General features: G+C 35.1%; 1 protein-coding gene across 3 annotated transcripts in view; it reads left to right on the top strand.

Annotated features, from left to right (window-relative positions):
• The window catches only part of LOC115209251 (disheveled-associated activator of morphogenesis 1), a 153372-nt gene that overhangs the window by 102279 nt on the left and 35209 nt on the right, over positions 1–15884 (top strand). For all 3 annotated transcript variants that reach the window (XM_029777542.2, XM_029777541.2, XM_036501611.1), the window contains 8 exons: positions 3120–3230; positions 3514–3617; positions 4916–4982; positions 8421–8538; positions 10535–10670; positions 11538–11664; positions 12764–12886; positions 13858–14125. In XM_029777542.2, the coding sequence (XP_029633402.1) occupies positions 3120–3230; positions 3514–3617; positions 4916–4982; positions 8421–8538; positions 10535–10670; positions 11538–11664; positions 12764–12886; positions 13858–14125 (1054 nt within the window). The remainder of the gene's footprint in view (positions 1–3119; positions 3231–3513; positions 3618–4915; positions 4983–8420; positions 8539–10534; positions 10671–11537; positions 11665–12763; positions 12887–13857; positions 14126–15884) is intronic.

Here is a 15884-nt window from a genome sequence, read left to right as displayed (position 1 = left end):
CACACTACACATCCATTACTCTCTTTTACTTGTTTCAGTCATTTGACTGCGGCCATGCTGGAGCACCGCCTTTAATCGAGCAACTCGACCCCGGGACTTATTCTTTTTTGTAAGCCCAGTACTTATTCTATCGGTCTCTTTTGCCGAACCGCTAAGTAACGGGGATGTAAACACACCAGCATCGGTTGTCAAGCGATGTTAGGGGGACAAACACCGACACACAAACATACACGCACACATATATATATACATATATACGATGGGCTTCTTTCAGTTTCCGCCTACCAAATCCACTCACAAGGCATTGGTCGGCCCGGGGCTATAGCAGAAGACACTTGCCCAAGGTGCCACGCAGTGGGTCTGAACCCAGAACCATGTGGTTGGTTAGTAAGCTACTTACCACACAGCCACTCCTGCGCCATTGATTACATAAAACAAAAATTGGATCAAGGAGACATATGTACGTCATTGATTTTAAGTGACTTGTGAAACACTTTTGTCCCCTTCACAGTCACCATAGTAGGTTTCACTGACAAGCATTGCAAAATGATCGGTACTACTTTGTCTGCAAGTTTTATGCGAGAGTATCTTTCTTCTAAAAGAGCTACCTTCTCCATGGCTTTGTCAAAAATAATGGGAACTTTTTCAATCTCTGCAAAATCCATTTAACTCATAGATGGAACCCTAACAGGTACTACTACAAGGTGGCGAGCTGGCAGAAACATTAGCACGCCGGGCAAAATGCTTCGCGGTATTTCGTCTGGCGCAACGTTGTGAGTTCAAATTCCGCCGAGGTCGACTTTGCCTTTCATCCTTTCAGGGTCGATAAATTAAGTACCAGTTACGCACTGGGGTCGATGTAATCGACTTAATACCTATGTCTGTCCTTGTTTGTCCCCTCTGTGTTTAGCCCCTTGTGGGTAATAAAGAAATAGGTACTACTATTCTTGGTCAGAACAGACCTGAAAGTAATGGCAATTATTGACTGACTCCATGCTACCGACAACTTCTGAACTGAAGCCTCACCACCAGATGCAGTTTAATGTCATACCCAGGACATATATACATACACACATATACTGATTCTTAACTCAATCATTGTAAAAAAAAAGACATTTGAACAACTTTTTTTGCAGTGTTTTAATTTTTTTATGTGTCATTTACAATGGAAATTGAATGTCAAGAGCACAGTTGCTTGTGGAGGAGAGTGGTCATGGTATCAGAGTGTTCTGTATTCTATCATTTTAGCAGCAGGATAGAAAGAGCCAAATTATAAAAAACTAGCAGTATCGCCCGGCGTTGCTCAGGTTTGTAAGGGAAATAACTATAAAGCATTTTTAGAGAGTTATAGCCAAAAAATAGCAAAAAAATAGAAAAAAAATGATGGTAAATTTTTTTTTTTAGAGTAAAAAAAGGTTGAGTTGCGTCCCCTAGACAGTCTGTGGTTTATTTTTTTTGATTCTCGACCCCATGTCGAATTTATCGATTTTTTTCAGAACTGGGGGAACTTTTCAAAATTTTCGCTGCGTTAGTTTTGAATTATGACATTGGGCTATGTGTGTGTCAAGTTTCATCAGAATCGGTTGAAAGCCGTGGTTAGAGTGAGGGTACAAGCAAACAGACACACAGAAACACGCACAGACAAACTGCCGTTTATATAGAGAGAGATGAGAGTATGAATTACAAATATCTTCGTTAGCTGAAAGTTGCATAATTCTATGTGAAATACCTTTTATGAAAGAATTAATTATGGAGTGGCGTGATTGGAAAATTTGCTAACATTTCTAGTGGTTTCCTCTGATTTTCTATAAGAGTAGTATAGTCTGGATTTAAGGTTTAATGAGATGTCTAAGAAGTTAACTATTCTTGTTCCTTGTTCAAAAAATTTCAGTTGAATTTTCTAATTTTTTTTACATGTTCTTTCTAGTATAACTTTACTATTAGTAGGTAATAAGAGCATGTCATCCCTGTAAAGATCACCATGAAGATCTGGGAGTTCTTTAGTGAAGCAATGTAAAAGGTAACCTGGGCTGAGTCACCCGACCTCATGGCTATATCAAAGTTGGCAGGGTTAAAATCAATTACAGTTCCTCTAGCTAGTAGAATAATATCAATCTTATCCTTTGTAATGGATCTGCAGTTTCTTGCAGAAATAAGGGCCTTGTTTAGGACTATGGGGGAATAGTATGCATTTATATAAAATTGAAGGAATGAGTACTTAAAAATCTGTAAGAATGTAAACCAGGAGAGAACTTCCTTGATGTTAGACCATAATTCAAGTTGAATTTTTGGAATAAATTTTGGTATAATCTTATCTAAGATAGACTCCTTAAGTCGACCGATATCTGAGTTGGTAAGACTCATGAGTTTAAATGAAGGTCTTTCCTAAAGACAATCCTTGTGGTCTTATAAAGTAATCTGAGGTTTGCAGGGTGTAAATGGGTTCAGTTCTATCTGTTAGTTTAAGATCCTCCATGATTGATACCTCTGTAATTATTTGTATCTAAGGCGTCACCTTTACCTTTGTAGCAATGGACTATGGTGCTGCTACACTAGTCATTGTGTATGACTCCTTCGTGTATCACCTGGTTAACTATACAGGTGACTAGGCTATAGCCGGCACTGCCAGATATTTTGAGCATCTCTGCAGTGATTCCTGATGGGCCGGGAGCTTTCCCTACCCTCATACTCTTGATTGCTCTAACTACCAAGGTACTGTCAATTCAGATAGCTGGTCCCTCTGCCGGGTCGACATTCGGCAAACTCTCTTTCTCCCATTCATTCTCTAAGAAATAAGTGGAAATTTTACTGGTGAGTGTGTTACATTGTAAGGCACAAAACAAAATGACTGTCTCCAGACACAACAGAATATGCTTGAACTCATGAACTCATATTAAGAAACATGCAAACCAAATCCAAAAACGAAATATATTGATATATATAAACATATATATATGTACTGAGATATATATATATATATATATATATATATATTGATGTATATATACATATATATTTCTATTATTTTCTCCAACCCCTTTATATATATATATATAGCTATGTGTGTGTGTGTGTATATATATATATATATATAAAACAAACATTTTTTCTTCTTATAGTCTATAATCTATGATTTGGATCGAAGTACTGGTGTTTACAAGGAAGAAGTTGGATTGAAAACTGCCATCATGTCATTTATAAATGCCATATTGAATTATGGTGCTGGACAGGTAAAATATAGTCTCATTAAAATTCTACATGAAGAATTGCATTTGAAGCGTTTAAGATATTTGTGGAAAAATTTTCGAAATAAATATCACTGATGAATAAAATAATTTAGCTAATATCAAGAATTTACAGTTTAAATTTTCGAAAAAATAAGGCTTAATTTCTTACAAGTACCAGGTTAGCAGTTCCACTAGTTCTAGTTTAGTAACTCCTAAATTGAATTATTTATTTATTTTATTTGTCTATAAATTTCAGCTTAATTTTTTCTTATTTGTTTTTTTGAAGACTCAACTTGAATTCCGACTTCATCTTCGATATGAATTCTTGATGCTTGGTATTCAACCCGTTATTGATAAACTTCGCTCTCATGAAAATGCAGTCCTTGACAGGTAAAATTAGTGACTATATTCTTACTAATGTGATAAGATGGAATGATGAGTGGAGTAGCAAACTAATATTTATCTAAATTCTCAGATCACCGTTCACATGGGAAATTTATATATTTGGAAAGTATAACATTGTATGTCATTATAATATTATCAGTAAATGCAAGGGAGTTACATTAATTGGATAATGTTAATTTATGAAAATGGTTGAGTAAAAGGCATCAAAAAGTGACAAAGGTTAATGATTGAGAAGAAAATATGAAGAATGAGAGACTTTCATTTAAAGTCTCAGAGAATCATTTAGGTTATTGATTTAGAATGATTAGTCATTAAAATGGGACAAAGTAGGCTCACTAAAAGATATATACATGAAAAGAATTCTAGTAACTGAGAGCCAGAAAGTAGCACAGGGTTGCTTCGTAACCTGATGGGTTCATGACCATCAAGCTGAGCGACCTACCAATTACATACAGCTTGCTCTCAGCAAAAAGTGCTAATTAATCAAATAAGCAGGTGAGTCAAACTGTTACTCAAAATTGTAATGAAGAAAAGTATGCAGCGAGTGGCTGTGTGGTAAGTAGCTTGCTAACCAACCACATGGTTCCGGGTTCAGTCCCACTGCGTGGCATCTTGGGCAAGTGTCTTCTACTATAGCCCCGGGCCAACCAATGCCTTGTGAGTGGATTTGGTAGACGGAAACTGAAAGAAGCCTGTCGTATATATGTATATATATATATGTGTGTGTTTGTGTTTGTCCCCCTAGCATTGCTTGACAACCAATGCTGGTGTGTTTACGTCCCCGTCACTTAGCGGTTCGGCAAAAGAGACTGATAGAATAAGTACTGGGCTTACAAAAGAATAAGTCTCGGGGTAGATTTGCTCGACTGAAGGCGGTGCTCCAGCATGGCCGCAGTCAAATGACTGAAACAAGTAAAAGAGTAAGAGCGAGAGCATTCTGAGCTGAAGAGAGGTGATGATCCTAACCTTCCATGAACATACTGACCAAGGAGACACCTTGCCTTTTGTTTGTGACTGGCAATATTAAAGTTAATTATTATTTTTTATTCAAGTAGTGGCAGAATTAATTGAATATTGGACCTTGTGATTTTTAATTATGTTTCTTCATAATCTAACTTTAAATTCCACTTCATCTTTCATATCTCTGGGACCAAAAAAAGTACCATTAGTAACATTCTGGAATTGGTTCCTTCAACTGTAGCCCTTCTCTACTAGTTTGCAATATTGTGCCAATATCAGAAAACAGTGTTCATTTTGTTAACATTTTTTATTTCAATTTTCAGACATCTTGATTTCTTTGAGATGGTCAGAAATGAAGACGAACGGGAACTTGGGAAAAAATTTGAATCGGTAAGATTTTTCTCATTGATGTTCCTATTGAAAAGAAGAAAAAAAAAACTAAAACAAAATTTGGTTGGTCCAGACATTTTTGCCTATTTGGCGTTAGGAAGGGCATCCAGCTGTAGGAACACTGTCAGATCAGACTGGAGCCTGGTGCAGCCTCCTGGCTTCCCAGACCCCGGTCAAACCGTCCAACCCATGCTAGCACGGAAAACGGACGTTAAACGATGATGATGATGATGATTCTCCCTGTTTGTTTCTCTCTCCTTTCTCTCGGACTCTCCCTCGCTTTCTCTTACTCTCTATTTTTCTCTATCTATCTCTCTCCCATTTATAAACAACAAAAGATCTTGAGTAACTTGAGAAAGAAAGTAGTTTGAAAGATCAATCATAAATATCAGGCAGTGGCAACGGAAAGGTCTGCTTCAAGGCAGACAGCAAAACACAAACATTTAAAAGGGACAGACGAACTTGTGAGCTGAATAAAAATAAAAAAATATTGGAAACCAAAGTTTGAAAGGATAGAATCTGAGGATAGTAGAGTCACCATGGCTGGCATTTCTTAATGACGGACAGTAACACAGTGACAGTTTAACGGCTGGCGTAAAATTTTGAACTTGATGTAAAAGAAAATTGGTAAACACCAATTTTTGAAGTGATTCTTTCTCACAGCAGTAGACTCACCATGGCAAGCATTATGTGTGTGTGTGTGTACGCATTATATATACAAATGTATACAAATAAATTAGAGATAAAACCACTATTAGGCAAATCAAACAGTGAAAAACATAAACAAAAACATAAAAATAAAAATATAATTTACATATATATATAAAATTAAAATTATTTAAATTTAAAATGAAAATTATTAATTTATAATTTTTAAAAAAAATATATATAACTATCAAAAAGTATTAAAAAGTTTAATATACATATTTATATATAGAACACACGCACACACATATAAATTAACCCAATAAATATCTGATTCATAATATTTGTTCTCATGATTGTGTGGTGGTGGTGGCGATGATAATTCTGTTTATGAATGCAGACAGACGTAGAGAGAGTGTGTGAAAGTGCTGTCGAAGGCGGGGAGGAGGGGGAGATACAGAACGCTCTTTGATGACGTTATAAAGAGAAAGTGAAGGGGAGTTAGACGCTGTTAAACGTTATATATAGAAAGTGATGGGAAGGGAGGAAAGAGAATGAGTGACGGAGGAAGACAGATACATAAAAGAATGAGAGTAGACTTGTCAAAGTGCGTTTTTGGCCCTAGCAACGACACCTTTTAAGATGGGGATTTCTAACCTAGCCCACTCTCATCCTCACCTCATTTTACATGTCCCTGTAAATTTTGAAGTCAATCCGACAGGATCTAGTGGCCTTTAACCCGTTCTCAATGCCAAAACCAGACAAACAAACTTTTCACATTTCAGTTTTATAAATAGATATATATATATATATATATGTATATATAGATATATATATATGTATATAAATAGATGAGTGTATTTTTACCTTGTTAACAATTAACACGGAAAAATAAATAAATAGTTACCAGGGCAGCAAAAATCTCACAAGTAAAGGTGTTGTAACTCCTTGTTTATAAAGGTAGAAACTTCGTGTTTACGTTGAATATTTGAATAATATGAATAAAAAATGGAGTTAACGCAGGTGTAAACAAATATTTTTACTTTCGACACATGTTTCGAAAATTCCACTGATACTATTCAAAAGAATAAATGGTATAAACAATGCAATCTTCTCTTCGGGAAAGTGAAAAAAACGAACCTCGTCAATACGACATTTTAGCAAAAAATGATGGATTTGTATAGTGATAGACAGAACGCAATACAAACCCCTCTAGGTTTGTGCGATTGGCTTTTAATGCCCAGCAGGCTGTTGTGCTTAATAAACATACATTTTGTCGCAAAATTCCAGCTACTAGGAAATGATTTTTCATTGTGAAAAAACAAGTGCTTTTTGCCCTCATTTTCTTTTTAATCTTTATATAAAAGTGAAAGGATTTCGTCAATTTATTTCTGCTCTCCACTTACGACGGTGATTCAGTTGACTAGGAAAACTATACATGATGAATATCCAATACCAAACTATCTTAATCTACATATTAAAACTGCATTAAACTTTGGCAAGATTACCTTTACCTATTCGGAGTTACTTGAAAGGTGATGTTCCCTTCCCTCTCTTCTGATTGTTGATACCTTTTTTTTTTTACCTTTTATACCATTGTTTCACTTTAAGGATGTTTCTTTACCCAGCCATTATGATATTTCGACTGCTGTCCATTGTTTCAAATAGGTTTTAGCATTGTCATTCTGGCCTTTTCTAAACACTCACATATGACTCGTCCCAAAGAATCAACCTTTAAATAAGTGTTTTGCTTCCACTAGTGAAAGCTATAAGTATCTTTCAGGAAGCTCCTTACCAATTTAACTTTATGCAGCATTCGCTGTTAGTTTATGTGCACGCTATGTGGGAAGATAGAATAAAGGGGCTTTCTCCGAAAAAAATAGCTCCCTTTGCTGTTGAAAAAAAATAACTCACAGAAGGGAAGTTTCAACATCTTCCTTCAATTTCTTTACACCATTTATGTGGCTGTTTCTGACAAGAAATTTCACTTTCATGTAAAACTATATTTTGTAGTCATTATCCGTAATCTACTCCCAAAACACTTCAGTAGCTCTACTTTACATCGCTTGCAAACTTATATGTTCTTTGATAATCAGAGTGCAACGACCTTCACAATAACTAGCCTTCAGTTTGATTTTCCGTTCCTAGGTTAAACCGTCCAAAACACGGGTGCGTTTGCTAGTTTTGATTATATATAATAGAGATGAAATGGATTTCAAACGAATTTTTAAAAATTCTTTGCCTATGTTTCATATATTAATAGAATGTTTTTTGAATATTTTGACTTACACCATGGAATTTCTATGGATCCCACTCATAATATTAATAAATAACTGGTGTACCATATGATTTGGAGAGTAACAACAGGGAATGTTCTCAGTTTGAACATCCATCACTACAAATGGATTGTCCCATATAGATAAAAGATGCCTATGTCTAAGTTGAATCAGAAACCAGAAATGTTTGTAGCTCATTAACAACTATGACCCTCAGTTAATTCTTACAACATACCAACCATAAGCATTTAAGCTCTTAACAGTGATTATATTGGAATTTCTTCAAAATGTTAATTTGAAATATTTCTATATTATCTATTCTATTTTATTTACCATAAATAAATTGTCTCTCTAATTCTATTGCATTTCCATTGAGTTTGTCTCTTATTTTCTCATTTTTTCAAATTGATTTGTTCTGTTTGCACACGTTCTCAGTGATTATTTTGAGATTTATTTGAAATATGGATGCATTTATGGATGTCCTTTCTTCATGTTTTGTGTTTCTATTTATGCACAGGTGCACATTGATACAAGAAGTGCAACAAATATGTTTGAGCTGCTGCGGAAGAAATTAGCATTATCGTTAGCCTATTCAAGTTTGATGTCTATTTTACAGCACATGCTACTTATGCCATGTAAGCATTCCTTCCTTGTTCCACTAGCATATGTATCGTTAGCCAAATGAAAAGGTTCAAAACCTGAATTTATGTTTTTACTGTATAACAATAATAATAATAATAATAATAATAATTGTGTACAGTGCTCAGGTGCACTACAACTCATCTAAAGTGTATATATAATCAGGTGTAGTTTCGGCGGATTTCGGAAAGCATGAGGGCCTTAAAGGATGCAGTGTCATGGCAGTCAACAACTGACGCAGGCAGTTTATTCCATGCTTCAGCAACTCTGAGCGTGAAAAAATGTTTCCGAAAGTCATGGGAGCTGTGTTGTTTTCTGACTTTGTAGGCATGTCCACGTGTGTTGGACACATGGAGATCAAAAAGGTGTTCAGTTGGTTGATAAGCTTCTAAAATGAAGAGTCTTACTTTGAGCCAACATGAGTAATGAAACCAGAGCTCATCTGGACTCCCAAATATTTTAAGTGAGTACATGCCTCCTTCTTGCAAATGGATAACTCCTGACTTATAATAGTTTGTTTGAATTGAGTAGACAACACAAAATAATGTACCTTGCTTGAGTCCATAGCATGTTATCCAGTTCTTGATTCTAACCTCTCACCTAATGATCGTCAGCTCAGTATCCCAACCCCTATAACACGTACCTTTACTCTGAGCTGCTAAAGTTAAAGAACAAATATTTAACCCTTTTGTTACCAACCCGGCCAAAACCGCCTCTGGCTCTGTAGTACAAATGTCTTGTTTTCATAAGTTTTGAATTAAAATCTTCCACCAAACTTAAGTCACAATTTATGTTCCTAACACTAGTTTAATGATAACTTAGTTATTTTACTAAATTCTTTGTTATATCTAAAATAATTGAGAGAAACACTGAGAATCTCAAAATAAATACAGTAACGAAAGGGTTAAGCCTTAACTTATGATATTCTGCTATATTAAACATCTTAATGTAGGTTTTCTTCATTAATCTCATCTTTTGTTTGCATATTTAGTCAACATATAGGCGCAGGAGTGGCTGTGTGGTAAGTAGCTTGCTAACCAACCACATGGTTCCAGGTTCAGTCCCACTGCGTGGCATCTTGGGCAAGTGTTTTCTGCTATGGCCCCGGGCCGACCAATGCCTTGTGAGTGGATTTGGTAGACGGAAACTGAAAGAAGCCCATCGTATATATGTATATATATATATATATATATATATATGTGTGTGTGTCTATGTTTGTCCCCCTAGCATTGCTTGACAACCGATGCTGGTGTGTTTACGTCCCCGTCACTTAGCGGTTCGGCAAAAGAGACCGATAGAATAAGTACTGGGCTTACAAAGAATAAGTCCCGGGGTCGATTTGCTCGACTAAAGGTGGTGCTCCAGCATGGCCGCAGTCAAATGACTGAAACAAGTAAAAGAGTAAAAAGAGTATATCCTTAACCTGTTTTTTGACCTTTCTCAAGTGCTATATTTCTACAGATGTACATTTCTTTAGGCTTGAACTGAACTTGGAATCTTTATTTCTAGTGTAAGCTTCCAACACTTTTATTTGTCCTCAAAGAAATGTATCTATCAATTTTGAGCTGATTTGAATTTATTTAATAAAAGCAACCACACCAGTAAAGAGTGGGTTCGGTGATTCAGCTATCTGTAGCAGTCTTGATTGAAATAAGCCCTAATCAAAATGACTTATGAACATTACAACTATTTTCAGGCATAGAAGTACATTACCCAGTGTTCTTTTTTAAAATGCTAGGATATGATTTGAGGGAGATTTAGCTATTATTTCTAGCATGTCTAGAAATATATGTATGTAATAAGCTTATATATATATATATAATATATATATATATATATATAAATTGTCTAAACTGATTCATCAAATTTTGTTTCACCAAAACTATAATCTTTCTTATGTGAAAGTTGAGGTGTCCAACTGATGAAGGGGTGCAGTTTCCACCTTTGTAATATTTGTATTTGTTTTCTGTAATATCTTTTGAATTTTTTTAGATAATAACTCTAGTAAATGTGCTAGCCAGTGGTTGATTATAGACAGAGTTGTCCAACAAATGGTACTGCAGGAAAAGAATGGTAAAGATCCTGATCTAGCTCCAGTAGAGATCAACTTTACTCATATAATTCGACAGTAAGTTATTTAATTTATTGATACAAACAGTTAATTTTTATAATCAGTATTTAATAAATTGTAGTACATTTTAATGTTTTTTTAATTATGGTTTTTCTATATTCTAAGAGCTGAATTTATAGTGGCAGGTTACAAAAGGTTCATAGATTACTAATGCTGCACTCCCATACTTGCTTCTTAAATTTTTCGGTCCATTTATTATACCTTTAAAGCTTTATACCATGCAAGCAGTAAGAGCTACAGAAGTGGTACGTATTTTTTTTCCTTTCAGTTTTGTGTATGATTTTTCTGTATAGAGTGGTCTCTATAAGAATATTCTCTATATGAAGAAAAAAGCCTTCTAGTGTTACCTCTACAATGAAATGTAAGGCTTAGTGACTATCAATTAGAATATCAAGATAATCACTAAACAATTTTTTATACCCATCAAGCTTGTTGAAGGAAATAATTTGTTAATCTGCAAATAACTTACATTAACCCTGTTTCCTAAAGAATGTTTAATTATAGCAGATAGAATAATTAGTGAGCAAATCAAGCTTTAAAAGAAAATAGATTGGTTCTTAAAAAACCAGGTTGGTAGGAACTGACTCCAAGGAAAAAAAAACACAGCTGGATAGGCGCAGTTTCCAGCTTTTAAAAACTGTTGTGAAATTATGATATTGTTCTAACAACAATAACATCAACAAATGTAAGAAAGGGATGAACAAAGAAAAATTTGAGGAAAGCAATAGTAGTGTTTAAATCATTGATTCTTTAGCAAGGAGGCTGACTCCCCATCAACTTGCCCAACTGAAGGATAATTTTGAGATATTCTTTCATATGTAAGTTTGCATTCTTATTCTGATTGCCATATTTTATCCCTCCTAGGATTGCCTGTGAAAATGACATAAAATCCTTTCAACAGAAAATGCGAGAAATTGAGAAAGCAAATGATGATTTGAATTTAAAAATGCAAAAGAAAGAACGTGAATGTGATGCAAAGACACAAGAAAAGGTTTGAAAAAATTACTATATAATTGATTTGCCAAATGTATCACTGGTTTTCATAAAAGAAATAGTTGAAAACTTAAATAAAAAGCCCCAAACCTGGATGCAAAGTATACAGTTGTATGTCCTAAATGTCATCCTAGCAAAGATGTACCTTATAGTTTGCATGCCAATTAAGATGGGTTAAGTAAAAACTCTATACCCTGTACCCAATAAAAGATATGAGTGCACTAAAGGTGCATAGGATCTACCACAGAACTTCTTCATATGTAATAGGTGCTATGCAGTGTAATAGTTGTAGCATCCTAGAACAAAATATTTCGACTGATGATATTTTCAGTTGAAATATTTTATCCAAATGTAGTTGACTACTTCTGTTACTTAAGTGACCTGATTAGCAGTAGTAGTGGCAAAGGATTTATGGAAACAGAAAAGAAATGAAACAACCATTATCTGGTGAGAGTGGATGTGTAATGCTAATGTGCATGAATGGTAGATCACAAATGAGCTGACATCTGTACTGGTAGCAATTTGTCAGTGGCATAGCTAGAGTGTGTGCCACTAGGGAAAACCCTTGAGTTTGCCTCAATCCTATAGTCTTATATAGCAAACCCAAAAGACGCCCCCAGCCATGCTATCTGGGCTTAAAAGATGACTAATGGGTGAAGAAATACTGGTTATGCTTTATGCTGGATCCCACAAATGTAACTAACTAAATGTCTGAGTGGCTAAGCTGAATTATTAAGATTATTTTTTCCCCTATTTACCTCATCTAATCTTTAAATGCATCACTGACCAGGTTGATAAGAATGTTATTACTCTTAGTTTAGAAATAAAGTTTCCTTGTTTGAAACCAGTCTAGTATTATCGATGTACACATCCAAGAATAAGACACCTGATGACAATCAGAAACTAAACCATTTGAAGCAGTGTGGACATAAATATATAAAAAGTCCATCTCTAAAGATAAAATTAATTCATAAAAATGGTTTTATATAATAAAAGAAGTTTTGTATAGTTTTGCTTATTTAAAACAGTATTGAATGAATGTGGCTATGAATATATGAGTAAATTTGTTGAGATATCTATCCATTTGTCTCTTTCAGGAGGAACTAATATCAACAGTGAACAAAATGAAGACTAAACTTGAGAAAGAAATTACAAACCATCAGGAAACAAAACAAAATATTTCAGATATGAGTTCCTTAATCCATGAACTACAGGCTCAGGTAAAATGCTACATTTCTTTCCTGAATTTAATGCAAAATTGTATTTGTATTTTAATTTTTATCTATTTTTCTAAAAAGATATTGAACAGCTATTGATAATAGGTAAAATGCATATCTATATCCAAACCTTCTTAGATTTCCTGACTCAGGTAATTTTATGGTATATAGCCTTGCTATATTCAAGAAAACCCATCCTCCACAGCAGAAGTGTTAATGCCACTACTCCTACTGAAGAGGGTTGGCTTTCAAGAGCCCTGTGCTGGTGCCACATAAAATACACCTTTGCCAGCACCATATAGAAAGCACCAGTACCAGTACCACATAATAGCATCTGTACCAGCACAGTGTAAAAGCACCCTTGCTGGTGCCATGTAAAAAACACCCAGAACACTCCTCCTCCTTTAACATCTGTTTTCCAGCATGGAAAACATATGTTAGAGGAGGAGGAGGAAGATGTCATCATAGCCCATTCAGTCATTTAGGTGCTACAGAATCATGCACAAGAAGATAAATTGGTGCCAGTTCCCATTTCCTTCTCCGGGCCCCTAATGTAGACCTGAGTTCAGCATTGAAAACTAATGAAACCATTATCAGTTAAACATTGTCACTCCACCCCCTACTTACAGGAATAACTATTTACTCAGCTAGTAACATTTATGATTTCCAGGCACATAGTAAAGTATTAGTAATACTACCAGTAGAGTTCAAACTAAATAACAACTATATTAACCTCTTCTCATCTAGGAAGATCTGTAAAAACAATTGAGCACCACTCCTCAGACAATCCAATAATAAAAATGTCAATAACATCAGTACATTGTTTTCTCAAACATCTATAATTCTTTTAAATGACCTTTTTTTTTTATTCAGTATAGAATGTTTATGGATGTGGTGGATTAAATACACAAATCTTACCAAAATATTATATTTTTAATTCATTTTCATTTCTCTCTTCTATTTTTTGCTATTAGTTGGAGAATGAATGTGCCGAAAAGAAGAAATTGCAATATATGGTCTCAACAGGAAGCTTACCTGATGATGCAAAAATGGACTTTTCATCTGCTTCATTAGGCTTCAAATCAAACAGCAATCTTATCACAAATCGTACCATTCCTCTATCTTTGCCTCAAAATGTTTCCAAGAATCATCTAAATGCTCAAAATGGACCATCTTTACCACCACCTCCACCACCGCCCCCACCTCCAGTAGGAGGTCCACCACCTCCACCACCACCAATGGGTTTGTACTGAATAATATCTTTTAACTAGTATTGCTGAGTCAACATAACTGATTAATGTTATCAACACTAAGAGCTGATAAATATCAACCCTGCATGGTTTGAATTTCAAATAGTGAACTACACAACTATTTATTGTAAAGCATTTAACCCTTTAGTATTTAAACCGGCCATATCCGGCCAAAATATTTAATCTGTTTTATGTTCAAACTGACCAGATCCAGGCTCTCACACCTACCCTACAATGTTATTCTACATTAAGTAATTACACCATCAAGATCTTGAAGATATGAGATAATGCATGATTAATTCAAATCAATGGGAATCAATAAGCATTATGTTTGATAGAATAATCTGAACACTAAAGGGTTAAACTTGACTTGTTATTTACGAGATGGGTACTAAAAAGAAACTAGAATTTTACAATATTATTTTCTTCACTTAGTTTTACATGTTTACACTTTTATCCCCTCCAAAGTATTCTCCATTTGAAGGAATGCATCAGTCCAGACACGTTTTCCACTATTTGAAGCAATCCTGGAACTCTTGTAAAGTGATGCCTCCATTGTTCTTTTCTTCACCTCTCCCACATCTGCAAATTCCATAGCACCAGCTTCCATCACCGGTGATGACCTTTGAAAGAAGGTCCAGATCAACTTCCAACTGTTCTTTCAGTTCACGACATGCATTCTGTCATGACTGCTTTTGATCTTCCGTGAGCAAGAGAGACACAAATTTTGCTGCAACTTTTTTCATTTGCAATTCCTTGCTCAAAATTCCTTGGCAGGAGCTCCAGGACATACCAGTCATATCAACAAGTTTGTCAATTGTTCAGTAACGGTCCTCCAAGATCAATTCATGAATTTTCATGACGTTTTCATTCATTCCGAATGTCAATGGTCTTCCTGAATAAGGTTGGTTTTCAAGCAACAAGTAACCATTCCTAAAGTATGGAAACCACTCTCATAAACTTGTGTTTTGCTTATGACAGCAGCTTTGTAAGCTTTTTGAAGCATGACAACTGTTTTAGCCCCTATTTTCCCCAGCAGAAAACAGAATTTCACAGAAGCATACTGTTCCTTCATTTCAGCCATTGCAAAAGTTAAGGAACAGGGGAAAAGCACTGCAAAACAAAGACACACCACGTGGCAGCACGACTTTGTATGTCATACTGCCAGTCAGCAGACTGATGCCTGGGGGTCACATCAAGTGGCTGCTAGCAGCAGAAGCCTGAACTACAATGGGCTTGTCCCACAGGACATTTTCAGTTATTTTTGGGTACCCTCTTGTATACTCTCAATATCATCACCAATGGTTGTAACTAATATTAAAGTCAACTTCTAGTAGTTCAAATTATGAATATTAACACTAGGGCTGAATATACCTAAGGTTATTCTACACATAGGATAGAATCTCTCATATGTAATATGATGTTGAAAAACTTCAATTAACTGAGATAATCTGTAGAATTAGAAAACAAAACTTCATCTAATGTTAAAAATCTAAAACAGGTTTTCAAAATTGCAACTAAATTCAAACTTTTAGGGAATATAGACAATGCAGTTCGGAGTAGATTGTTTAGTAGATCTGATGTTTAAAACCTACAAGTGAAAGCAATGGATATGTTTCAGTTCTGTTAGATCTCATCAGTGAAACATATTTACCTCTTTTGGCTAGACTTAGAAGTGATCAATAGAGGGGAAATAGTGACACTGATTGGGAAACACCTCACATAGGTAGTCTGTGTAGCAGTGGTGAATC

This window comes from Octopus sinensis, linkage group LG3 (assembly GCF_006345805.1).
Source record: "Octopus sinensis linkage group LG3, ASM634580v1, whole genome shotgun sequence".
NCBI classification, from domain to species: domain Eukaryota; kingdom Metazoa; phylum Mollusca; class Cephalopoda; order Octopoda; family Octopodidae; genus Octopus; species Octopus sinensis.
Note: the sequence above shows the minus strand (reverse complement) of the source record. Positions and strands in the feature narration are given on the sequence as shown.